Source organism: Poecile atricapillus, chromosome 3 (assembly GCF_030490865.1).
Source record: "Poecile atricapillus isolate bPoeAtr1 chromosome 3, bPoeAtr1.hap1, whole genome shotgun sequence".
In the NCBI taxonomy this organism is placed as follows: Eukaryota; Metazoa; Chordata; class Aves; order Passeriformes; family Paridae; genus Poecile; species Poecile atricapillus.
Window position 1 is genome coordinate 98,429,074 of NC_081251.1, and position 27,497 is coordinate 98,456,570.

The 27,497-nt window shown below is 47.0% G+C and overlaps 1 protein-coding gene across 1 annotated transcript; it reads right to left on the bottom strand.

Moving 5' to 3' along the window:
- Positions 1-3,150: 3,150 nt before the first annotated feature.
- On the bottom strand, positions 3,151-27,288 carry DUSP10 (dual specificity phosphatase 10). The gene is made up of 4 exons (XM_058835533.1): positions 27,139-27,288; positions 24,734-25,579; positions 7,460-7,837; positions 3,151-4,427 (listed from the first exon to the last, which is right to left on the bottom strand). The coding sequence occupies exons 2-4, from the start codon at positions 25,533-25,535 to the stop codon at positions 4,162-4,164; spliced, it is 1,446 nt and encodes a 481-aa protein (XP_058691516.1). The 5' UTR covers positions 25,536-25,579; positions 27,139-27,288; the 3' UTR covers positions 3,151-4,161.
- Positions 27,289-27,497: the final 209 nt, after the last annotated feature.

Below are 27,497 nucleotides of genomic sequence, written 5' to 3' on the forward strand. Positions count from 1 at the left end.
TAAGGCACCAATGCGCTTCCCACACAATTGCAGCTGAAAACAGTCCGCGTCCGTATCTGTCAAGAGGGTAGGGGAGGGACCTTCCATCTGCCTTTTTCCAAAGGATGCTGGCACATCTGTGAAAGGTAAAGCCAGAGGAAGTCTCAGGAAATCATCTGCCAAGACAAGAAGGGGGATTCAGTTATCCCCAGTGTGACCAAGAAGAATAAAGCATATGAGCTGCTTAGCATGGAAAGTTGAACTATCTCTTGGCTCTGGAAGTCCAATCCTGAAGTCAGGATAGCTTGCAAGATGGATGGATTGAACAATTCCAGCTTTAACAGAGCTTTACAGGTCTCACACATGGCTAGGTCACCATTTGTAAAGAGAAAGTAAATTGCCAACCAGAAGTGGCACTAGCTCACAATGCCTTGCTTTGCAAGGTGGATCTCAGGGAGCCACTCACAGGACCTGGGCAATATTCTCAGAAACAAGAACTCGGGGGAGAAATGGAAAATGAGTTATGAGGGAATCAATTTTCCAAGATTGTGCCTATTTTAGCACACCTCGCACAAGAGCACAATGCTGACATTGAGCAGGGAAAAGCAGGTCTTGGTCTTACTGACACCCACGTGTGAATAAAAGGCTACTAAGTGATTTTCCCATTTTTTTAACTGTGCCTCATCTTGGAGTGGCTGACAGGGGTGTCACAGCCAGCAGCAAGAACAGGGAATGGGTGATCAAGCCTCAATTCTGTCTTTAAAGACATAAATAACCTTTTTGGTGTGCCTGTGCCACAGCAGTAACAGTACCTGTTTAAATCCCATCACAATTCTGGCCCCTATCTCTTCAGCCTTGCTCCCTCCTAGAAATGAGGGCAGATCTATTATTTTTTTCTGGCTAGGAGCACGTAGAGTGCTCAGGCAGGGGCTTTATACTGACATACATGCACATATTTCCAGTGCATCATACTGGGTAGCAGAAAAGAATGCAAAAAGTGCACACAGGCAGGACTCCTCAAACCCTCACTGAATTTCTCCTGCCCTTAGCATAAAGATGCTAAGTGATCATTTACTGGATTCAGTAAATTCTGCCTTTAAAAAAATCAGCATTACCCTCCAACTTGTTCCCTGGTGATGCAATTCCCAGGCTGCCACCTCCCAGCACTGTCCTCAGTGGGACACAACCCTGCAGAGGTCCCCTCCAAGGAATGGTCTGCACGAAGGAGGGGTTTGATCAGCCCATCTCCACTATCAACAAACCCACAGCAAACTCCACTCACTCACAGTCTTGCACTGCCCTGCCCCATCATTTCCAAGACCATTACACTGGAGAATAAAATCAAGCATTGCTCCTCACAGTGACAAGCACAGGCTGACATGGTTCCTGTAGCAGAAACTCCAGCTCCACACCCATGCACGGAGCAGCAGCAGCCAAACTGCTGAGCCTGACTGAGGTAAACATATCGAATCCTCTGCAGCCAGTAACTCACTCAAGGCTGCAAGAACTACTCATTGGCTCACATAAGAATTAAACACCAGTACTTACTTGGCTGCAAACTTCATCCTAATGCACTCAGTGTGCGGCGGCCAAGGCTGAACCAGAGAGAGGATGCTGTGAGTCGTGTTGGTGCAGCAAAACCTTCCCTCTCAAGGTGTTTGAACAGGAACAAGCAAAGCCGTAAAATGGAAGATCAACTTTGAATCAAGTCCTCCTTCCCTTCATGCTGGGCCCCAGGTATGCAGCCTGCATGCTCCCTTTGGTGAATAACCCATTTCCCTGGCAGAGCATCAGCACTATTACACAGCATTTATGGCCACAAATAGGCTGCAAAAACCATCTTTTCAGCCAGCCCTCAGCCCCACTGCTGCTTTTGGTTCTCTGATAAGAAAGGTTTTCTAACCTCCTCCCTCCTACCTAATGAGGGGCACCTACGGTTCACAGAGAACAGCTGGAACAGGTTGGGCCCAAACACGAGGAAAGGGACAAGGGTGGGAAGCAGAGCAGCTTTCCTTCCTTCCCTAAGCACAAAGACTCCCAACGAGCAAACGCCACCTTCTCTGCCCAGCCACTCTCTCCTTAGCTCCAGGAGCAATCACAGTCCAAGAGATTTTGCTTCCTGGGCAGTAATCACTGCCAAGGGTGTTTTCAACGAAAGGTCCAATAATAATCATAGAAAAGAAAAGAAAATTTAAAAAAATCAACTCCAGTAGAAAAATAATTTAATAAAGGGATAAGTTTCAAGAAAATATCTGTATAGTAACAACATTTTAAGTAAAATGTCCACAAAAATATACATGTCTAATGTGATTATACATTAAGTTTTCCAACAGGTCCTGTTTTACACTTGGTTCAGTCCATGTAGGTTTTCATCTAGGAAAAGCCTTCACTGCTATCAGCCTTCCTGGGACAGATCAATTTCCACAACGGAATCATACGAGAAATGTTTTCTAATTAATTTTAGGCTCACACAAATAAATTTTAGAGGTGTTAACAGTCCAGAACAGATCAGGTTATATCATATCATTGAAAAAAAAAGTGAACACAAACAAGGAAAGCAAAAGTCAGCCACCCAAGGGACACTGTCAGGCAAAGACATCAGCCCTACAATACACACCACACAACACTGACACAGCTGGAAAAGGAGGGGGAAGAAGGGGAAGAGGGAAGGGAAAAATCCCAGGAGGATGATTCCCAGGAATTGTGGAACTACAAAACAAGGGGGCTATAGAGAGGCCAGGGAAAAGCACACATGACCAACATATGTCTAAAAACAGGACAATTTTGTAACATAGCAGATAAGTTAACTACAGGAATATGGAAAGGAATCAGTGGAGATTGTTTATTTCTTATTTTTCCAAACAGCTACTGAGCTGTAAAAATAACAGGTCTGTTCCAAAAAGCCCTCACCAGTAAGTGCTAGTTCAGTCAAACCAGAGAGAAAAATCTGGTTACAGAGAGATGCAAGAGTACAGCAGAAAGCAAAGAAAACATGTTCCACCAGCAGAGGACAGGAACGCAACACTGAAGGGAAGATGCCAAACGAGAGATCAATTTTGTCAATGTGAAAGGTACAATGCCACAAAAAAAACAAACCAAAGGGAACAAAACAAAAACCCCATCCCATAGAAAGAAAATGGAAAATGGCTAAAGAAATAAAAGGACACACACTTTCCAAAAGATTTGTTTTATAATCAAATTTCTTTTACACAGACAACTGAAACACACCAATATTTTGTGCGAAAAATATTTTTAAATAAACTTTGCTTGTTCTAGATTTTTGTACATTCTGATATACATATGTAACAAGGTTTATGGCACTGTAACCAGGATTCAAAATCATACAAAGGAACGAAATAACTGCTCTCATTTATCCTTTCTGAACCAAGCTGGCTGCTGTTGCACTATTAGACTTTAAAAATTATTATCTTATTATTAGTGGGCAGCCAACTCTGAATTGGTTTGAACACTCAAAACAAACCCCAAATTATTATTGCACAAGAAGCCAGTGAAGGCATATGGCATAGAATGATCGAAGTCCCTTACTGTTAAAACCTTACACCCCAAAATAGAAAAATAGAACTGGAACATGAAACACGCCAAATGAACTTTGTTTTCTTCTTTAGTTTGAGTCAGGAGTGTGAAAAGTGCCTTGCAGACTTTTAAGCTGCTCTGATTTCCTTTGCATCGGTGAGCATTTTGCTAGGTTATCTTTAGCAAAGCCTTTGCAGAACGAAGGCCCTTCTGTTTCAGGGAAGTTTTTTTCTGCTTTGTTTTGGCTATTTGTGTTTTGTCTTCAACTTACGTTTCTTCAGTCTATGAACCTGCACAGACTACTTAGCCATAAACTCTACAAGTAGCCAGAGAGGAGGGGAAAAATAAAAATTAAAAGAAAAAAAGTCCAACATTTCTTCTTCTTGTTGTTTTTATTTTAAAAAGTACTCCTTTTGCTCTGAAGCCTCCCTGCTCTGCTGGTGTCTGAGAAGGAAATCATAACAGCATCCCAAACCCAGCAAAGTTCTTGGATCTTTTAAAAACCTTTCCTTACAAAAAAAAGGTTTTTATTCACAAAAAGTTTGCCACAAAACTCCCCTTTGAAAGCTAAAAAGAAAACCCCACAACCCACCCATCACTGCCCCAAATCAGGTGAAGAACAGGTTCAGCCCCCTCGCAGCTCGGCTGTCACACGACAGTCTCTACGCCAATCAGCTTCGGTGTGAGGATTCGTGGGGTGACTCCATTGTTCAGATCTTCTTCGAACTCCAGTAACTGCCCCATAAAGTTAAGGTTGGGGGAAATGATTGGTCGTTTGCCTTTGACAAATTTATAGGCATCTGTCATGGTCATGCGTGTGTGCTTCATTAAGTACGCGATAACGATGGTGGCAGATCGAGAGACACCGGCCTGGCAGTGGATGAGGAGACCTTTTCCACACTGATGAGCTTCCTCTGCAAACGAGACAGACAGAAGAAAATAAGATTTTTGCCAGTTTGCAAATTAGAAGAAGCTCAGTGCAATTAAGAGCAACCTTAATGTGACAAGTCCCTTGATTTGATTGCAAGCACAGCACTGTCTCTTCCCCTTCCCCTCCAGCACATCTTCCCCCGAGGTTTCAGAGCTACTAAATGTGAAATCCTCAGTCCAGTCTGACACTGAAAATCCCCACATCCACTCTCTACTCTTAATTAGTGGATGGAACCATACATTGGAGAGATGCTGCTTCACTGCCAGGGAGCATTTCTTAAGGAGGGCAAGGCCCACGATGAGGAATCTCGAGCTCCATTTCCACTTCAGTTGCAATGCCATTGCGTTATGTCAGCATCTCAACCTCCCTGTTTTTTCAAAACAGGGAACCACTCTTCCAAAAAACAGGTATTTTCAGATTCAGTCCATAACAATACCATTTCAAAGCCCTGTCCTCTGAAGTTTTACAAAGCTACTCTTGAAATGAGCTTCAGTGGGGCTTTCTGCTGTGGTGCCTCTGTGCAAAAGGAGAAGCTGGATACACACACTCCGCTCCAGCAAGATTCATCACTCAGAGGGAGGCACCCTGAGCAGCATTTAGGGGAGACAGTCCTTCTAACAACATACTAACAGGACATGAGAGAGGAGAGTCACTACCATACCATACTCATCTGCCACAGCTTGCTTTTAAAACAGGAGATGGAACTTTCACAAAGTGACACTTCAAACGACCTCTTTTGTTTCATTCCACAGGAGGAATGTGAATTTAGTTTGCAGGTTTTGGCATTAATCCAATCCCACCATGAGTACAGTTCAACCCACCCCACATGTTCAACCTGTACTGTAAAAGCACAACTGAAGCCAACTTCCCTCTAGACATTTTTGCCAGTTAGTATTTCAGAAAGCTGAAACTCTCTAACACATTTTGACACACATTCCCAGAGAGTTTCTGATGATTTCACTTCCTATGGCTTTAGTCTTAGCTAAACCTGGGGTTGGTTGTGGTTTTTTGACGACATATTTAAAGAAACATAGGCCAACAATATGCTGTTTAAACATTTCCAAATCTTCTCAAATGAAATTTAAAGTCTACCCGGAGGAAGGGAAAGCTTTGACAAGTTACTTCCCCAGCTGGTTAATTTGATACAGAAAAAAAACTCTCAATGGAGAAATATTTGTTTATTAAAAACAAAGACAGACCCTCAAGTTGTAATTATTAAAAAGGAAAGTAAAATGGGTTTCAAAACGTTTTCTAACCTTTCCAGAGCAAAGCTGCTCTCTCTGCTCTTGGTAAGATCACAATCGAAACACAATCTTTCAGTGTTTTTGAGAACTCTAATCCTGCAATTCATGGGGATGAGGGGAGCAAAAGTCTCTCTCTTCTACCGCAGAAGGACCTCAGTGAAGCTCCACAGTCTCTTTACCTAAGCTTAGCCTATTGCATCTCCCCCCATCTTGCTGAACTCAAAGTTTGAGGTTTTACTGGATTTCTTGACACAGCTGTTTTCCCAGAGGATCAAAGCAAGGCTCCCTTTTACCTGCCCTTCACCCAAACAAGAGTTTACCTTCCTAGGCACACAGTAGCCAGCACCTTAGGGAGCTGACAGCACTACTTCTACCGCTGGGGCTGAGTTAGGAACACAAGGGAAAATTTGAGTTAAGAGATCCTTTCGTTCTTCACACTGTAGAAGACAAGCCCAAAGGCTCAGAGTGGCGAAACTCACCTGAACTGCACCGCATAAGCAGTGATTTCTCTGTTCACTTCACTAAAGAGGTGAAGCACAGGCATCAGCACACCAGGACTCCCTGCCAAGACACAGCCAGGCCAGGCTGAGGAGCCGTCTGCTTCCGAGCTGCCAGCCCTGGCCGGCACGCAGCAGGGGCAGATGGGCTCACAGCAACATGCTGAGCCTGGCCCTCCTGCCCTGGCACCCAGTCTCACAGCTGGGGCCAAATCCTTGCCGAGCCTGAGTGCACCTGAGTGCAGAGCCAGCACAAAGGAGGGCAGGGAGGAACACCCACTCCAGTACAGGGTCAGTCAAGGACCTATGCTGCAGTGCTGCATACAAGCACACTTCCTCCTTTGTCTAGTACTCCTCCATCAAGCCTGAAGTATTGGTATTAGCTCAGTCTCAGCACAAGAAAATGGAATTTTATGTCAATAAAATATCCCCAGCATATTGCAGAAAACCTCTCAGGACACATACTTGTGCTAGGGAATCACTTTTACTATGCTACAAAAGCAGCATCCACAAAGACATCTAGAAGGACAAGGAAAGGTCCTCAAAAGCTTTAAGTAGCACATGCTGAAGTCCTCTCTGACCAGCCCTGCTTGAAGTGGCCATCTGGCTTTAGCCTAGCTGAGCATGGCCCTAAACTTGGCTGAGGGCTGTGCTGTGTTGATCATAATGAGGTCCAGAACAATGCTGCTGGGTCACTTCTTCAGCAATCTCCACAATAAGCTGCATGTCTGTGGTGAGCTCTCTCACACAGCCTACAGGGTTTAGAGGCTTATTAATGCAAGTTTTCATCACTATCCACTCAACCACACATACACGCTGAAGCTACAAATCTAATGGTGGAACAAGCCAAGTGTGAAAGTTTGTCAGTTTTCTCATTAAGTTAGCAAAGACTGAGACACCATTAAGAATATTCACTATGAAAAACTGGCTGGAAGCCACTGTGTGGAAACTAGGAATGCAAAGCAATCAAAAAGACGGGATGACGAAAGTCTCAATTTTGTGGGGTTTCCTGAATTTAGAAGCCTGGAGGTAGGCGTTACTATCACTGGATAAAAACTGTAACCTCGGGCTACTTAACCGGATGTGCCAGAGATGAGAAAGGACAGAAATATGATGTGTTCAGCATTTCTAACAACTCAAACTAAAGGAAATATGGCCTTAACCAGCCTTCAGAGTTGTTGGCAAAGCATAAAGTTCACTCTAAATTGTTATAATGGGTAAAAAAAATAACAATAAAAAAACAAACAGGAGTATTTCCAGGAAAGGGTAATTACCAATGAACTCAAAAGCCTCTTCAAAATACTGCCTGAGATTCTGCTTGTTGCTGTCAGTGGCCGGGAGCCGCTTGTAGTTGAACATGCCTTTCTCGTAATGGTACAGGGGCAGGTGGGTGGTCACGTTGATGACGTAGCCAATGTTCATCCTCTGCATTTTCTCCAAGTCCTGAGCATCGTGCTCATTTCCGAGGAAGAGGAAGGGCAGGATGGGGGTGAGCTCAGCGTTCTCGATGTCTGGCGTGGTGGGGATGGACTGAGGTAGCACGGGGGGCACAGCGGAGGCGCCGCCCCCTCCTCCCCCCTCGGGGCACTCTTGCAGCTGGAGGGAATTGTCGCAGAGGTTTTCGTGGTTCTGCTTGAAACCGCTGAGTCCTCCTGGGAAGGGAGACCAAGCAGATACTTTGGTTAGATACCCCAAGATTTCCTCAGAGCACACAGTGGGGCCATGAGGGCTGGAGCTGGCTCTCCTGTCCCCACCACCACTGTAACAGTATCACTGGGCTGTCAACAGCAAGGGTGGCATGAATCAGCAGCAGGCATTGTCCTCCCTCTGCGCGGTGGATGGTGCCAAGAAACGGGCTCACAGACAAACACGCCTCTGTGCAACATCGGCCTGCTGGGGCTGCCTCACCAACCGGCCTGAGCCACAAGGAAGGTGTTTTTCCAACAAGGAAAACATCACCAAAACTAAGGGCCAAGGGGCTATCAGCACACTAAAGCAGAGCAGCAAGCCAGCTGGGACAGTCTTAGCTTTACCTGCCCTGCAGGGCATCCCCCCACCCAAGAGCTCTGAGGAAGATGGAGCAGCTCACCCCGGCATCGCTCCAGGGAACAGCATGTACCCGTCTGCGCACCCGAACAAAGGAAAACCACTCCTTATAACCTAACAGTGACCGAGGTGCTTGCTTAACATGTGGCAAACAGCTCTCCTTTTGCTTCCCTGGCCACCTGAAAATATCTAGCAAGAGTTATTTTTAGGACATTAAAATAGATTGGGAAATGGATCTGAGGGGGGAGGAGAAGTCATTTTCTCAGTAAAGGAAGCTCGTGCCTTCCCTTTTTCAAGCACCATTTCTCTCCCTGTCCATTTTTTATTTCCCGAGGAGGGCGGCTTCGCAGAGCTGGGGCAAGCAAAGCGGACCTTCTTTCTACACCTCATTCGGCACTGACATCAGCGGCAGGCTCCCCACCTGCCCGGTTTCCATGGCAATCCCACAAAGCACACAATGACATCAGCTGGCACTACATCAGCTCTTTGAGTGCAAACAATACAAGAACTACTACTTTGTTCGAGGCCTTGGTAAGAGGCTGCGTTCCTGGGAGCCGCTGATGTAATGTAACAGGTGGCTCCTCCGAAAGAAAAAGGCGGAAAGAGGAGAAATGCAAGGATGCATTTCCCCCCCGCCACCTCACACACGTTGCTGTTGTACTGGGATACTTGAAGTCATGCTCGCCATCGAAATGAGCCAAGTGCTCAGGCTCAATTGCACTTTGTTAACTGCAAGCCAAAAAAACCCCATGAGGGGGGAGAACGACTCTGAAGTTACTAGAAAGAGCCACACTAGCCAAAATAAATGCGGAATGTCACCCTCTCAAAAACGCTATTTAGAAAGAAAAATAAAACAAATAAAAGAGAGGCTATTTGTCTTTTCTATGCTCTTTCACAGTGATCCAGTTAAGGTTTTAAAGTGAAGCAAAACACACTGCCACTCGGGCTCTGAATTAGACACAGCAAAACAGACACAGAAAATGCCTGCTGTTGAGTGCTGCAATTCGAATGTCCAATTCAAGTGCCTGTGACGTGCCTGCCAATAGGGTGGCACCTACCTACACCCATTTCCATGCCCTGTGCTGTATTCCAAGGGCACGAGGCACCCCAACTAGGTTACAACCATCTGAGCCCCTCTAGTGCAAGTGCCCTTTTTCACATCCAAACTCGTGTCCTTCGCATACTGCTATTAACATAATTTCTCAGAAAACCTTGAAATGCCTACAAAATGCAGAATATTTCCCCTGCCTCACAAATGTGCTTGTCTTCAGCTAGTCCTGCAGTTTACAGAACACAGAGCAAACAGATTTGCTTTAAAGATCTCTATTCTTAAAGTTGTAACAGCAGGCATCAGGATAGAAAGAAGAGCAAGGACAAAAATCTGAGCTCAACTGCACCACCTGGCCTCAACAGGGCCTGAAAAGTCTTCTCAGTCTACTCAAGAAAACAAACAAGATGACGGTCCCCAAGTTGGAGATGTCTGAAGTCTCATCTAAATCAATAGGCCCAGCCTATAGGTTAGGCTACAGGCTAAACCCTAACCCGTATTTCCATCTTTCTGAATGGGCAAGCAATCCATTCAGCTTGAATATGGCTCTTTAAACAATAGCCACAGCATACTAGGATTCCCAAGAAAACCCCTGAAAAAGTTGTTTTAGTGACCCCAGAGCCAAGGCTCATTTTCCACCTCTCCTGCTGACTTCTGGGAATAAGCAGTCCCAGGTGGAGGTCGGACCCCACTGGTTCATCAGGTGGGGACATCAGGGGGGGACACTGACGGTGTGGCAGACACCAGCTTGCTTCACCAGCTGTCTTGTAAGACACAGCACAGCATCAGGGCAAAGGATGGGAAGGGACCCCAAATACCACATGTGGAATATGCCCCCCAAATACAACATGTGGAAGATGCCCTAACAAGTGGAGTAGCCAGTCATATAATACCTTCATCCACAATTTTTTTTATAGACATTTGCCAGTGTCACCATTCCTAATGTCAGTTCACATCCCCCATTCTCCTTGTTCACCTCTTCATGTGAGAGTTAAAAAGTCAATTCAAGCAATATTTAAAGCAACTCTCAGAGCAAATGCTCCTGAAAGAACACATTACTGGGGAGAGGATTACTAACCTGAACTGGCTCAGACACGTCAGCAAGGGATGACTGGACAACAACACTGGTACTCAGAAAAGATGCAGCACAACGCAGTCATGGAGGGAAGCTGAACCCTAATCCAACAGCAGGAGCTTAGCTTGGATCTGTGCTGCCATATGAGTCATGCAGGTCCCAAAACAGGACCCAGACACCTCCTGTGTGCTGTTGTTCTGTTCTCAACACACATGATCCTTGCACAAATTGATTTATGAAGCACTAGGGTAATTTAAGTGGAGCTCATGCATGCATAATGCTCAGGCTTTTCTTAAGTTCGAGACTACCTCCCAAAACAGGTCCAAGCAAAGTTAATAATGATCAGTCAGAAAGGGATGGGTTTTCCACATGAAGGTAAATACAACATACAAAGTATTCAAACACATCTGTAGTCCCTTGTCAAGCACCTGCTATTTCAGCATTTAAAGTCTTCGTGTAGCAAGGGTAGAAGAGGAGGGAGAGAAGAGGCTGTACGCACAGCAGAGACCAGCACAAAGCTCTTGCAAGCCTGGTCTAAGAGTTGATTCATTAAACTCAGTAAAATGCAAGACATCACTGCTACTGACTACAACTCCAGATCACAAAGAAGCTCAAGCATGGATGCAGAGACTCCACTTCGGGCTGTAACAAAAGCTGTTTTGTGGCTGACCCTGCCCAAGCCTACCCAAACCAGGGGAATGAAAGAAACATTACAGAGGGCAGTAACAGCACCTGTGGCCAAGAAGCATAACTCAGCAGAAGCCTCTCACTAGCACAGAAGCTGTATTTTAAAAGCAGCTTTTCAGATGCTATTTTCAATATGGGAAAAGCCTTCATCATATAGAGACAACCAAAGCAGAGAGGCAATACAATAAATCCACCAAGGAAGCCCATGGGAATGCATGGTAGTGCTGTTGGAACCACCACCATGGAGCCTGGACTCATGAGTGTAGCCACCTCCAGTGACAAACTAAAATGCCAGCAAGGCAGATAAGCCACCAACAGATGTGCACTGCAACAGACTGTCCTGCCTGTATCCCACCTCTCCTGGCTTTAAACACTCCACAGAGCTTGTAATGACCAAAGCATGGGCAAGTATGCCCAGCCAGTGTGATGCAGCCTGTGCATGGACACAGAGAACATCCCAAGAGCTTTTGCTCTGCCCCAGAACAGCTGCTGGGAGGGTATTCAGAAGGCTGAATCTACCCAAACCCAAAGATGGACATACAAGGATGTTCAGCACTTTGGGGAACCTGAGGTGTTTCTTCCATGAAGAAATCAATGAATGAAGTAGAGCCTTTGCTGGCACACGGCCTTGCGTGATTTCTAGCAGAATACAACAGAACACCAAGGGCTCTTTGCTCACCACTGATGCAAGACCCAGGCTGCAGAACCATTTTTGCAGTTGCAACTGCATGACATTTGTCAACATCCTGCCCTGCCAGAACAGTTAATAAGTGACAACAGACTTTGAAGTGTCTGAGACGGCAAAACTTTTGGGAAGTCTTAAGTCAGCATTGTACATGCTCCAGCTATTCCCACTCATTTGTTCAAGTTCTCTGCAGCCATCTGCCTGTAAATATCTCACTTAATGCTCTTCAAAATCCCTCACCTGAGCAGCAGCTGCACACAGATTTCCCAGCTCCAATGCCACCCAGGAGCCCGGGGCTCACACCAGCACTGCAAGACCAGGTGAGCAGCTGGACAGCAGCCAAAGCAGCTCTGAACAAATAAAAAAAGACAAAAGCATCTTGGTGCTGGCATAAAAGTCATGCTTAAAAGTGTCTGTCATTTGCCATTAGAAGAGGGCAAATTTGATGCAAAACAGGCACAAAAGGTACAGCAGAAATGATGCACCCAGATTTTTATGAGACTATGGCCTTGCAATACCATCACTTTCAAAGAAATACAGAAAAACAAACCTTACCTACACAAATTTATAAAAGTGGATTGGGGATTGGTTGGGGATTTATTTGTTTGTTTTGTTTGGGGGTGTTGTTTGTTTGTTTGTGCCATTGCAGCTTTTTAGTTTAGGGGTTTCACTGTTTGTTATTCAAGAATATTGAACAATTTAAGAACATTGAAGAATTCAAGACTAGAGAATTTAAGTACAGACTTGCAGTAACAGCTGCCCTCCTCCCTCTGTCTCTCCGTTGGCATCTCCTTTAGCCACCAGTGCTGCTCTCTGGCTGTGTGACTATATGCAAACTAGGATTTGGGTTTACAATATGCTTTGGCACATTTGCAATATGTTTCCTATCTGGAAACAGGCTCTTACCCCCACAGTTAAGAGAGTAAATGACCTTGTTACCTCTCCAGTGGGAGAGCTTAGAGAGAGGCAGCTACAACGAAATACCCTCACGACAAAGCAGCACCTTTGCATTACCTCATTGGGGTGGATATACTTTGTTCTGAGTGTGGCAGGTACTGGGTGTTCCTGCTCCCACTGCAAACAGGAACATACCTTTATACATGACAGACTGCAGATGTGGCAGCCACATTTAGACTAAGCACGTGGTCTCGGGAGACAACCAGAGCTTTTATACAGCTTTCAAAGCTGTCCAGGCAGATTTCTGGATCTGCTCATCCTCGATTACAATACCACAAAGCCATCTCGGATAAAAAAAGAAAGAAAAAAAAAAAAAAAGGAAAGCAATGCACACACAAGCACAAGAACAAGAGAAATCCTAGGACACTGGGAAGTATCAGCAGAAGAAATATTCAATCTGTAAATTCCCCTCCTCTTATGTTGCTGGGCTCTTGTAGGGCATGCAGCAGAGAATCTGGCGATACCACAGTTCTGGCCACCACAGGCTTTACTCACTCAGGAATTAAGCCAAGCTTTAAAGTGTGTGCCCTGTCAGTACCACCACAGCAAACCCTGTGGCTGTGTTTGAGTGAGTTTAGGGCTGAAATGTCACAGGCAACATTTGGGGTGCAGGACAGAGACACTCAGACAATTGGTGCGTATCTGTTTAAGACGACGCTTTGAATTTGTGCAAGTACAGCCTGTTCCTTTAAACCTGTGACCTCATTTATTTACATTACTGCAGAAAAGCACTGCCAGAAGCAACAGCTGATGACAGTCTCATGTATTTTTCCACTAACACAACAATTAAACTGCTCCTGTGTTATTAATGAACAGATGACTTTGTGTCAAGTTGATTCAAAGCACAGGATGCCTCAAGGTTAAGCAAACGTGACTCCAGCATGTAAAAATAGAAGTTAGGTATTGTCCAGATGCTTCACCCACCCAGTGTTCTCCCCCTTCCTCAGCCTCCTGAGCAGGAGGGTCCAGGTCTCATGGGCACCCCCTACCATGCTGCCACCAGTGTCTAGAGGTCCTGCTGCAGGCCGGCACACTCGTGTTGAGCCACCACCACTGCAATGCCACCATGTGGGCTGCTCCCATACCACGGGCCTTCTACCAAGGAAGATGCTGCTGTACAGCAGAATTCTGCCATTATAGGCCCAATCCACTCCCAGGATATGGACAACCACCTAGACCATCTCTTCATACCACCAACACAGCTATGGCTGCAGGTGTAGGTCTGCTGAGCACCAAGGAAACTGTCAGGGAGGGCATGGAGGCACTCAGGTTGCATCCATAGGGCACAGGAGCTAAGGCTGACCACAGTCAGCCACGTGACATTAGTGAACTCCTCACCTGTCTGTGAGATGCTCCAAGGAAACCCTGCCATGGGGCTTTCCCTGTCACCCACACAGCATTCAGCACCAGCTGTGCTGCAAAAGATTAAGCTTTGAGCAAATATAAAAAAGTAAAAGTAAACAGCACACACAAAGAACAGTTTCCACCTCGATACACTCAATCTAATCTAGTCTCTCCCTTGAACTGAGCTGCCAACAGCACCTCAAAAAAAAGGCAAAACTTTGCATTCCGAAGAACTTGCAAGGTCAGGTTTTTTCCATGTGGGAACTATCCTGAGAGGTCAGTTTGTACACAAACTCTAGCCTAGAGGAGTCACAAGCACATCCTTGACACAATGGCTTTGAGGTCCCTTTAGAAGTCAAGAGTGAGACGCCAGATGAAGAGGAAAGGTTTCCCCTCAGCATCGAGGGGCATGCACACATGTTTGCATGTTATTTCTAATTTTATCTCACTACAGTTCATACCCCTCACACATCCTCTCCCACTGGCTCTTGAGGTCCTTGGCCTCATCTACTTTTATAATTTTTTCCCTCTGACACCAGGCACAGCAAAGCTGGCTCTCCTAGGGACACATCCTAGGGAGGCAGGCGAGAGGTCATCCAAAGCCCCTTTCCCCACCAGGCCGTGCCAGAGTTGCTGGCTCTGCCCATCTCCATTTGTGGCTCCTCCCATCCCACCACCACCCATTTTCAACCACACCATCACCCCCAGGAGCTTCCCACACCTCAACACATGACTTGCTTTTTTCCACCATCAACTTTCACCCCTTCACTTTTCCTCTTCTCATGACTACTAGATCATCAAAATTCATTCCATTTAGAAAGAAACAATTTTTTTTCCTTGACCTGTAACTAGAAAACCTTCCTTGGATTTCAGTTTAATTCTTTTTTTTTTTTTTTCCTTTATACTTTTTTGTCTTAAATTTCATTTTTTTTCTCAGACCCTGGACACCCATGCAAACCCACACATCTCATCCATACTGTCCCTTTACTTGTCAGCCTTTCCAAGAAGTACTACTAACCTTTGAACTACTCACCAGCCTGACCAGAAGCTACCCTGAATACTTTTGGGACCACCTCTCTGCATTGGAGACAACGGTTCCAGCTTGTACCTGGAAATCTGCCCTATGCTATAGGAGTGCTGAGTCTGCTTATTTCAAACTAAAAACTCAAGTATTCATGGGAAAATAAGCCAGCATCCTCCAAAACACTGTGCTATCCTTGGGGAGCAGTCAGGAAGCTGAAAGAGGAGAAGGCCTGAATTTTGGTACAAGGACTAAACTATACAAGAATGTAAATAGGAGTAAGGCAAGAAACCCCACATCCCAAACACGCTGTGGTGACGACTCTGCAGCCACCAAGGAGGACTGGACTTACCCTCCCTGGAGGGCAAGCGTTTATAGCAGAAACTCAAAATTAGTCACATTACAACTTCTCATGGCAAAAGTATGTGTTCCCATGGGGATGAAGGCTAACATGAAGTCCAATTAAATAATCACTGGAAATGTCAGCATAAACCCTGAAGGAATACATACTTCTACTGTGAAATGCTCCCACTGGAAATCATATTAACAAAAAGGTCATCATGAAAAGCTAAAGCTATGTACAGAGGAGGCAGGGGAAGTGAGGGGGGAGGAAATAGAAACTATTTTAATGCAATAAAATACCACAAATGGTTTTATATTGACAAAGAGCTATGGGTCTGTTTTCCCAGACAGAGGTAGAGCTGAGCAGACTTGCCCAGAACACCATGTTTCATTTGTTTTTTAATCTATTACCAGTTCCCTCCCTGGCCATCACCATATGCATCTCTCAAGCAAGTGGCCTGGAAAGAGCCAGCACAGGAGCAGGATGCGGGCAGCTGTGGCTTAGCACGTCTGAGGAGGGAGAAGGGTCCCAGCACTGTGTCAGACATCCGTAATCCTGGATGCGTAGGAGTGGACCTTTCTGTTTCATCTGCGTGTTTTAGAGAACGCTGACTTTTTCATGCTTCAGCCATCCATTTATTCTCTTTCCCCTTTTAAGGGCAACCTCTCCAGGACAGCTGCTTTCTAAAGAGAGAATAGGCTGCTTTGTTTCTCCTGAGGATGACACAGGCTCTTTTCCAGTCCAAACCACTGCTCCTCTACATCAGAAACACCAGCACCGTGCACAATATGAAAGGAAATCAGGGTGCTGATATACCACACCCCCATTTCAGAGTACCATCCATTCCTGATGAAATTAAACTCTTTTTAGACTGAAAAGTTTCTACCCTCTTATCTAGAAATAACAATATCTGGCTCTGATTTGACATTTTCCAGCAACGTATTCCTAAGCATATGAAGGAATAACAGAGAAAGCAAAGGATGCTGTCTTGACATATCCCAGTGTCACACAGTCTAAAATAAAAGCATCAGACTACTGGAACCAGCAGGGTGCATGCCAGCCCCTACTTTGACAAAAGCTTCAGGGCCAGCTCTGCTGGCACATTTATCCCAGTCCAAATGGTCAAGGAACTAGCCCTCAAAAACCCGACAGGGCAAGAGGAAGTTGACCCAGATTGCATCCACATTCTCCAAAATCAAGGCCAGAAAGAAGCACGGAGAGGAGGAAGAGAAAAAGACATATTTATGGAATCCAGAGCTAAACAACAATAAACAAGGACTATCCCCAGCCACATGAAAATCAACCTTTGTGTCCAAATAAAATAACCCCTTGTCTTCACAGGTGAGTTAACACTAATATTTCCCAGGAAACATAAAAACTGTGTTATCCCTAAACAGAGATGTTCCTTTGCCTTGCTGGACTAACACCTATGAATTTAAGATTAATTTAATTTTAAACAATCAGAGTGGTTTTGTACCTAAAATACACCAGCAAATTTTAAGCAGCAGCAAAAGTCTTATTCTTAGCTCTCACCAACTGGATATATCCATTACCTTAACAGAGAACAAGAGAATTAAGAGCCCAGCACCAAGAGAGTACGAGTCAACTGCTCCACCAATAGCTTTTGCTTTAAAACATTGTGTTCAACTGCTTAAATAAGGCTTAATATCACACTTTGGCATAATGAACTGGAGACAACCAATTCAACTGATGTGACAGAAGCTTGCAAGTTATCTTCTATTTTCCAAGTCTCTTTAAGCCATTGTAAAAAAAAGAAAATAAAATATATGATAATTCATGTGTGGACAAGGAATAACATTTGTTCTTCTTTTCATTACCTTTAATTAGAAGCAGCTCTCCTCTGTTGCAGTGAATCAAGTGGGAATTTATCCAGGCATGCTGCAGACTTTTTAAAGCTAGGGCATAGTAAAAGAGTTGGAGCCAATGTGTTCACATTTCTATTACTATTTTCTTAATTTATTTTTTCCAACTTACTCCTTCAAAGCCCTGATCTTGGAAGCAGGGTGTTGCAAGCACACAAAGCAGCACTTAACCCTGGCAGTGGCTCCCAAGCCCCTCCCACCCAGTGGGACCATTCCTGTCCCTCCAGCAGCAGGTAATGAATGACAGATTTACAGTTCCCTCCGAACCCCACCATCCCCTCCAGTGGGGACAGCCCAGTGCAGAAGCTCCCACTGCAGGAGGTATTGGAGTAGCTGAGCTAGACAAGGGTGGCAATGCCCTGGGCAGCAGCAATCAGTAATTCATCCCTTCAAGTCAAAGGGACTAGGCAGCACCTACACCTGCAAGGTCCCAGTTGCTCCCTGCAGACTTGCCAGTTTGGGTCTCTCTGCACACACTCACCTGGGACAGGCTCGCTGAAACCAAGTGCCAGAAGATCAGAAGCTTGTGCCCCTTCTGGATCTTCCTCTCTTCACTGGGAGCAGAGCATTCTTTTGAAAAGGAGGCAACTCCCTCTCCCAAGCAGAGAAATGCATGAATACGAACCTCAACTTTTTTAAAGCACAAAAAAACACCTGGAGGCAAATCAGAGCCTAAAATTTAGCAAAAATGCACTGTCAAGGGAAGAGGGTGCTCCTAAATCCATCTCCCACTTTCTGCAGCAGGCAGATGTGTTGTCCCAAGGCACCTCTGTGACTGTGGATGAACTTGGGCCAACCACACTTCACACCAAGGGCAGCAAGAGAAATAAGCTCAGTGTTATAAAGGGTGCAAGGGACATCAAAACAAGGAAAAAAAATAATCAGATGAAAATAACTTCACTATGCCTCATGGCAAGTCTATCATGTGGGCTTAGTCAGAGCTCCCCTGGCCACGAGACCACCCCGCACTCTAGGCCCAGATTTATCCCTCTAGTCCAGTTACTCCCTTTTTGCACCACATGGTGGACTGACTTCTCCATCTCTTCCCCTGTCCTTCCAGCCCCAAAATGCTGCTCCAGAACTAGGTCAGAGACCACCTCCTGGTAGGACACAGGCACCTGGGGAATCAACATCTTTCTAAGCAGTGGAGGACACACCAAAAACAACCTTCAGAGTGCTCCCTTATGCAAGGCTGCCTTCACCAGAGATACTAACTGAAGCACAGAGTTTCCTGTACTAAAAAGTCACAAGGCGTTTAAACAAGATGAAACAACAAAACCCCCAAGCTTCACTACTGAACCACAGAGCATTCACTGTGCAGAGACCACAGAGCACCCCTAGACTTTCCAGCTGCAGAAACATGTCCCCTGAACCCCTCTGTGCCTCCTGCCCACAGCAGTCCCCACTTTGCCTCCTCACAGGGTGTCCTGACGGGCACAGGCAGGACTGCTGGCTGAAGCCAAGGGCACTAGCGCACATTTCAGCTTTCCCACAACCCCCAACATTCAATGGATCAAGAACAGGTGAAAGGCCTGCCGGGGGAAGCTGAAGTAAATGCAATGTTCAAGACAGCATCTTGATCCAGTCTCCTCTCAAGGGGACTCTTTGCAGCCTTAACTTTCAGGTAAGGAAGGGAAGGGTGACATCCATGATATATATACACTGCTCTTCCTTAAGCCTCATCTCACCAAACACTTTTGTAATAGCAACAAATTAACTTTTACAGTACAGAAGTGTTGAAAAAACTGCCAAAGACAGATTCAGGTGAGAACGTAGAATCGAAGCTTCGGAAAAACAATTGCTCACAGTAATTCAGGTCAGCTTTGTGATTTCTGTAGCCAGCACTCTCCCAGGCCCACCAGGGACTTCCCAACAAGGCCAAAGCACCACACATAATCTTATCTCACACACAGAGGGACAATGTGTTAGGTTATCTTCATATTACCATAATCTACTTTAAACAGCATGACTTCTATAGCCCTGCAAACTGATACTGAATATTTGAGAGGTGTTTCCCACCTGGCTGGCTGGTGAAATTGCAAAACAGGGAAACACTGAGATGTGTGCACACTGCTCATATTTATGGCATTTCTTCACTCTTGAGTTGTTTACATAAATAACAACCCCTAACAATAATGGGCTTTTCAAAGAGTAAAGAGTCATAGCCTAAAGACACAGGATGAACCTCCCCTTCAAATGCATCATAAAGCCAAGGCAATCTCACTGAAAACTTCTGTACTCGTAAGTGTAGTAAAAACTTTGGCTGCTGCTTTAGAAGGAAACCACTCATGTATAGGTCTAAATTTATTTTTTTTTTTAAATAGTCCATCTGTATTAGTTAAGATGCAGACACCACCTAAAACTCGAACAAAGCTACCCTTCTACCCTGAGCCTCTCCAAAAGGTTGTGCTCACCTCAAGAATAAAACGTCAGAAGACAGATGAGCACACTGTCCTAGAAAGATTTCAGTAGCGGAATTTCTCACCTCTGGCAGGGCAAGGGTAAGGGCAGCACATGAGGCATTCAGCTAATTATAACCCAACATCTACCTACCAGGAACATCACAGAGAATGTTACCCCAGTTTACACAGAACTGGAACAAGATTTTTCTTTACAAGCACCAGAGAGGTTTGCCTAATGTAAGTTTGCTTCTTAACTCTTAGCTCTTAATTCCAAGTTTAGAGGTACCTCTCATCTGCAGAAGTATGCCCTCAAAATATGGTAAAGACTGTGGTCTCCAGCCACACTATTGTCCCAATTTATCTATATGCAAAAGGTAACAACACATACAATCAATTTTCTATTGTGATGGCCAAGAAGATTATTTATTCCAGTAGAAAGATACTTTAAGCACCAGCAGTCAGAGTCTGAACACTGAAGGTGAAATCTCAGCCCTGACAGAGCCAGTCCCCCAGTGACTGATGGGGCCAGCTCTCCTCTGCAGCACAAAGGGAACACACTTTATTTTTAAATGTTAAGTAACACATGTGAAACATCCAATGTTTTTAAAACTACACATTTCCCTATTACAGCCATGACCTAATACTTATTCACTGGAGATCTCTGGTGGAAATAAGTGCCAGGCACATGTTTTGTTGGTCAGCTGGATTTGTTGACCATTACATCAAGTTTTACTTTCAAATACACTTGTGCAGTGTAATCCAATTAGGGTTTAAAGCAACACCAACACTGTTAAATTATGTAATTAATGACAGTAATAATTCATGTATTTGTATAGATTATGACCAGGTCAGGTATTTCAAAGGCAGCTGATCACAGTATTTACATGAATATAGGACAACATAAAGCAAGTAATTATTCATATTGTAAGCATCTCAGTCCCTCTGTAGTTGTTTCAACTTTGCTGATATGTGACTCTAATGTGGTAAGAGATCTGAAACTATTCTTAGACCATGGCAGAAAGCATTAAGTGGTTTGTTGGCAGGTCTTACACTCTCCACTATAATGAGAGCAAGTCACTTCGTTTATTTCCCTGTCAGATGAGCAGAGAGAAGACTGAAAGCCAGAGCATAAACAAGCTCCACAGACTGTGAAAAAGAACAGAGAAGGAACCAGTTTTTGTGGAGGAATCAGCTGGTTCCTCCCCATCTCCTTTGCAGTAGTCCAGCCATGAGTTTACAGCATAAACTGGGAATTAAAAAAAAAAAAAAAAAGCCAAATCATATTTTTCACCTCTGCTTTTGAATACCTTTGCTTCCTCAAACTTAAACACAGAAACCTTTACAAACTAAACACAAGACTTAAGCAGGTTCACAAGGATCCCACTGCTGGATCTTGAAGGAAGAGGAAGAAAGCAGGATTGAGATAATGCCATAGGTAGACCCTGGTACAGGAGAAAAAGGCAACTCCTCTCGTGTTAAAAGCTGTCAAGATGTGCTAGCACAGATGCTTCAATTTTTAATTTTTGTTACCTTTATAAAGTTAATTTAACTCATTAAAAAAAAAAAAAAAGCTGAACTTCAAGCCTTAATGTCTCAGTCAGGGAAAAAGAGCACTTTTCATCTGAATGCAAATGAAGCTCCCATTTTTGACTTTTAGGTTCCAGTAGCCAACTCAAGCACACATGTCCCCAAGACTCCAGGGCACTGGGCTATGAGCTGAGGCGCTCAGGGAAGGCAGAGAAGCCTCAGTGTTGGGTTTGCAGGAGGGAAAGGGGTACATCCCTACAAAGGAGCGCCAGGGCTGCTGACCCAGCCCAGGGTCACAGCACCACACTCTCCCCCTCTCCAAATTCAGCTTTGACACTAGCCTCAAGCAGAAGGGACACTGGGCTCATATCACCAGTTTTGCTCCCTCCCCCTTCCAACGCTAAGAAAAACAATATAAATTTAAAAAAAAATAAAGCATCCACAAAGAGTGAGGCCTTTAGATTTCAGCAAACATGGAATATCATGGCCTAGGGGCATTGGGGGAAATGTGACATCTTCCTATTTTTTTATAAACAGACTGAGCAGCAGCTTCAGCTCTGACAGCTCAGGCTGCTACAGCCCGTGTAGCAGGACTGTGAAATACAGGATTCTTAATGGTTTATTTTTTGTAAAAACAGAGGATTTATGCCTGTCTCAAGTGTTGCCGTGCCTTGTGGCAAAAGAAACGAGCAGATCTTTCTTCTTAAGAGCTTAAATCAAAATTATGCATATGTTATGTTTTTGACAAAGAAAATGTTAAAGGAACCAGCAAGGAGAGACACAGATAGAAAGGGAGGAACAGAGGTCTTAAAATCCTCCATGCCACAGTGCACACGAAACCGTCTCTTGTCACAGTGCTAGTTTATATATTGGTCTGCTACATTAAAAATAAACCAGACCACCTCTTTTTTAACTCGCGCCTAATAAGGTGCACCATACCTACATTTATCTATAGATCACGGCCCGGCCTTGTAAAACAGCACAGGGTTTCTGTGCCGCTTCAAAAGCCCGGGACACCTCAGACCCGCGGGGCCAGGCGCTGTCAGGCAGGGCCGTAACCCAAGCCCGGCCCCAGCCATGGGGCTGAGCCCCTGTGCCAGCGAGCCCGGCAGCGGGACCAGGCGCTGTCAGGCAGGGCTGTAACCCAAGCCCGGCCCCAGCCATGGGGCTGAGCCCCTGTGCCAGCGAGCCCGGGAGCGGCAGCGGGACCAGGCGCTGTCAGGCAGGGCTGTAACCCAAGCCCGGCCCCGGCCATGGGGCTGAGCCCCTGTGCCAGCGAGCCCGGGAGCGGCAGCGGCCGACAGGCAGCACCAAACATGGAGAAGGTGGCACCGGATCAGGGGGACGGCAGCTTGGACGGCCCGGCTAGCAACCAGTGTTTGCAAACACAACACGGGGGAATCAGATGGGCCGGCAATAAATTAGGGCCGGGCAGCGGAGTGCGAGAGGAATCACTCGAAGTAACAAACGCAGGCAAAGAGGGCTCCCCGGCCACCCCCCAGTTTCGTTTTAGCGCCTGAACCCGGGGATGGGGATGCGCCAGCTCCGGGGCTGCTGAAGCACGATGGAAAAAACGCTATCTGTCAAGTGAAACTAAATAATGAGTGCCTCCAGCGCCACTCCCCCCGCTTGGAAACTTAGCCACAGCCTTCCTAAACGCTGCTTTATCCCATGCTCAACTCCATCCCAGCTGGAGCCCCGCTTCAAAGAACAGGAGGTGAGTTACGGTGGTGGGGGGAAGCTCCTCACTACAAGCTCCCCAGAGCTTGTGAGGTCTGCTCCAGCCCAGCTCATCACTATATCCAAAAAGCAAAGGATTTGGGATTTCTGTCTTCTGGTACACTTCCAGATCTGCTGACAGGCCAGTTTGGGGAGGGGATTTCTCCTAAGCAGGGCTTTCAGGTAACATTTCTCAGTGCCTGAAAAATGGCCAAGGACTCCCAGGAGCACCTGGTTAAACCCAGGGCAGCACACAGAGCTGGAAGGTGGGAGAAGGGGCTGCCACAACCTGCCCATGGGGCCCAACAGCTCAGCGCTGCCCAGTTACTGCTCTGCAGCTTCATCCCAACCAGGACCTCACTCCAGGTACAGAAAAAGTACCAGTGTGAGGTACATAGAAGCTAAGGTGTTTTCAGAGGAACACAGAGAACACTTTCAGCATACCACTTTTCTACAGATAGGAAGGCTTGCAGACTACAACTACTACTATATCCAGCTGCAAAGGCTGTACTACAGCAGGATTATCACCAGAAAGGCAGGACTCCAGCGGCAGCCTTGCTCTGCCAAGCACCCCATCTCCCTCTTCCACAGATGAAGGGCATCTGAGACCATCATGACCCCAGAGACTCAATGAAAGCATACTGGGATCCTGTAGCAAGTATCAGAACAAGTCCAGCATGACCACACTCTCGCCGGGAGCAAGGAGACAGTTCAGCAATTTTAAGCTTCCACAAGATACACCCACAGAGAAATATCTCACAGGACCCTTAGGTCCTACAAAGACAGGAAACTCAGCTGAGGAAAATGGATAAAGTATTAGCCCATTCCATTCTCCTACGACACCGTGCAGATTGGAAGTAGCAAGCTGCACAGAAAAAATAAGCTAATTAAATACATACAGTATGAGCTAAGCAGCAAATCCTTCCATGGTTTCCCACTGCCATAGCCAGACTCTGCCAACCATGCCTCTGAATGGCATAAACACCCAGGGGAGAGGAAATTTAATCTAGAGGGCAGCATTGTTATAAATAGGATCTTGAGAATAAAGTGAAGAAAGGGAAGTGTCCTTGGATGATGCCTTAATTGGTGGGGCTCACCTCCACCAAAGCATTAAGAGATAAAGCAAATTCCATATTAAAACAGGGGCCTTTACAGGAAAGCCATATACATACATAAGCACTTATACACAGAAACACAACACTTTCAGATCACTTTTTAAACAAATAATCTCCCTTTGTCCATTATTCTGACCCTGTATCACCAAAACAAGACTTGATTGCTCATCAAGTTTTGCTGACTGGTCCATGACACAGTGCCTCAGACCAAACGACCTCCCTCATCTTTCCTCCCCCCTCCTTCTACTCTCCCACTGTCCATCTCTAGCACCTATGAGTCCAGTTTTACATGGACTAAAATAAGGCTGCTAAGTAAAGGTCAGTCTGACAAGCTAAAAGAGAAGTATCCCCTCCTAGACCTCTGCTCCTTGGGCTATAAATACTCAGAATACGGGCTGGGGGAAATTCTTTGTCTGCACAGACAGACACCAGGAAGCACATTTCCTCCTCCTTCCACTTCTCACCCCTCCTGCTACTCAAGGACAACATTCAGAGGAAAGCAAGCATCTCCCCTGCCACCAGCTCCATGACTTGTCCATGGAAGGCATTTGCTTTGCCACTGGTGACTTGAGGCACACAGGCCTTCCCAGAGATAAGCAGATGCTTTCAAGGTCCAGCCATCAGTGAGGCTGATGGCAGAGAGCACACACTGCAAAGGAAACCAACACACTTTGCCTGGGCAACGAGGAGGATTACCTTTTAGGACTAGGGGCTCCTTGCCTTCTCGCTTGAGTGACTCCAGCACTATGTGGAGTGGCTGGGAAGGCATCACTCTGCTTGGCTCATTGGTATTCTCATCATAAACTACAATTTCTTTGGAAAAGATTCTCTTGAAGGAGTCCTTGCCTTCCCGGCACGAGATCAAGTCCAAGACAGTGATCTTGCCCTGCTGGAGCCTTCTCCGGCTGATCTTGTCAGAACAGTTAATGTGGACAGCCCCTTGAATGTGGCTCTTATTATACTCCATGAAGGGCCTGCAGTCAATGATGACAGGCCCTTGGTTCTGTTGGTGGCTCTTGCTACATTTGGTCATCTTCTTGGCCAGATCATTGGGGTAGATGATTTTGATGCTGGCGAGTTGCTTGGCGCTGCCCGAGACGGGGCTCCCCACTCCGCCCAGCGGGCTCAGGCTGCCGGCGCTCTCATTGCTGTTGACCATTTGGTTGGCAGGGCAGGCGGGGGAGGCTCCGGCGTGGGTGCTGCTGGTGCTCGCTTGAGTTTGGGCCTGAGTGTCCTTGTCGTACGTTGCCACAGTGCAGCAACTGGCACTGCTGCATCCACAACTCAGGGAGCGTGCAGAGCCGTTGGATGAGGGCATATACGTGAGATTAGCAGTCTTTAGGGACACGACAGCTGCACCAAGCAGACTGGAGTGGCTCTCAGCAGCAGAAGAGGCAGATTCAAGGAAGCTAGAGTCTAAACACAGGTTGAGATCCTGAGGTCTCACTGGCCTCGAAAGTGCCACTACTACCCTGTCGTCTAAAGGAGATGGAGGCATGAGGAGGCTGAGCACTAGCAAGTTAAGAAGAACTCAAGATCACCCTGAAAAAGAAAAAGCAGGAGGGAAAGAAGAAAAACGGTGATGAAAACAGATCACGAAATCACATAAACCTACAGATTGAAAAACTTATTTTGCCAATACCCGTTATCCCTAAGCTAACAACCCCTTCTAACAGTTACCAGCTCACAGTAGCTGCTAAAAAGCCTTTCCAGTACTGCAGAGAACACTTCAGCTATCTGCATGTGCGCCCATGGCACACAGAATCCACACGAGCAGCCTGGACTGTGCAGTGACACTCAGGAAGAGGCATTTAGATACATGCAGATGGTGCTGAGCTATTCCAAAACCCCAGGCTGCAAGGCTCACCACTGATAATGACAGAGGCACATTCCCGCATCCCGTTGCTCACTGAAAAGGAAGCAACTACTGGGCTGAGTCTGCTACAGGGAGGAACACATAAGAGCTGAATGTGTCAGGGGTGATATGCAACTTTTCCAGCACGCTGGAATAAAATTAGCCTGCGAATAAATTTTCTGAGACAGTTACAAACTTGAACACATACGGCTAAACAAAAAATACCCAGAAGAAAACAGAAAAATTAGCTTCTGGAGATCCTTATAAGCGTGCACCTTGCACTTCCCTCCCTCTGGTTAGAGGTGAATCCAGTCCCAGTTAAGCCCCTAACTCCAGGCTCGGGAAGGCTGCCTATCTCCAGCAGTCCGTGAGGCAAATTCCCCGGTCCCCACCACATTACACAGCTTCTACAAAGAGGGTCCCCTCCGCCCCAGCCAAGGTCACACTGCCTGCCCAACTTTTGCCTTCCCATTTGCGAAGACGCAGGACGCAGGATTTGAACCCCCCCGTTTCTACTCGGCAGACAAGACAAGAACAAAATACCCAAAGCCAGCCCTGACAGTGGTTGCCCTTCACCAGCAACTTTGGGAGCCGCCACAGCTCTCTCTGAAAATCCCATCCCAGCACCAACTTCACCAACTCCACCAAGTCCCCGGAGCGGGGCGAGCACTCGCAGCTCCCGTTTGCCGCCCAGCTGGCTCTGCACCGGCCGGCTAGGAAGTGGCACGGAGATGTCCATCCCGAAAAGGGGGGTGGCCGGGGGGCACTGCCACCCGCCGCCGCTGGACGGAGCGAACCCCCGGGCACCTCCGGAGCGCCGAAAGGTGCCGCGACCCACTCGCCCGGGACACGGCGGAGGTGCCGCGGCCGGGAAGAGCGGGGACAGCGGCGGCTCGCTCGGGAGGCTTTCTCAGCCCTTTCTTTTCCCAACCTTCCCCTCGCCCTATTTTAGGATAAGAACTAGGATAAGGGCGCCCTGAGCGCCTTCGCCTGACGCAGTTAAATTTTTTTAAATAAACGAGGGAGACGACTCAGCTCCCCCAGCGAGGGGAAACAACGAAAGAGCCCACGAAAAGCGGGAAGCTGAAGTTTTGCCCCCGATCGCAAGGAGCCGGGGCTGCCGCCGATCGCGCGGCGGCGCGGGCCAGCGCTCCCCGCCGCGGCAGCCCCTGCGCGGGCTCCCGCAGCCGCGGGCCCCCGCTCCGCGCCGTGCCCGCACGGCTCGGCTCCGCTGCCCCGCACTCACCGGCGCGTCGCGCTCCGGCCCGGTGCGCGGAGGTGGCGGCGGCCGCCGCGGGAGGTGCCGCTGGTGCCGGTGCGTGTCGCGCCCGCTGCCCCGCGCGCCGCCCGCCCCGCGCCCCGCGCGCCGCCCGCACCATCCTCGTTACTTTCTCTTTTGCTACCGCGTAAATGTACGGCCCGGCGGGGGCGGGGCCCGCGCCGACGGGCGGCCGGCCCGGCCAATCGGAGCGCGGGGGCCGGCCCGGAGGCGGGGCGGTGACGTCATCTGCAGCCAATGGGGAGGGCGCGGCGCCGGCCCCGCGCCCCGGGGCAGCCGCTGCTCCCCGCGGACGGGCGGGGGCGGCCCGCGCGCGCGGCCCCGCG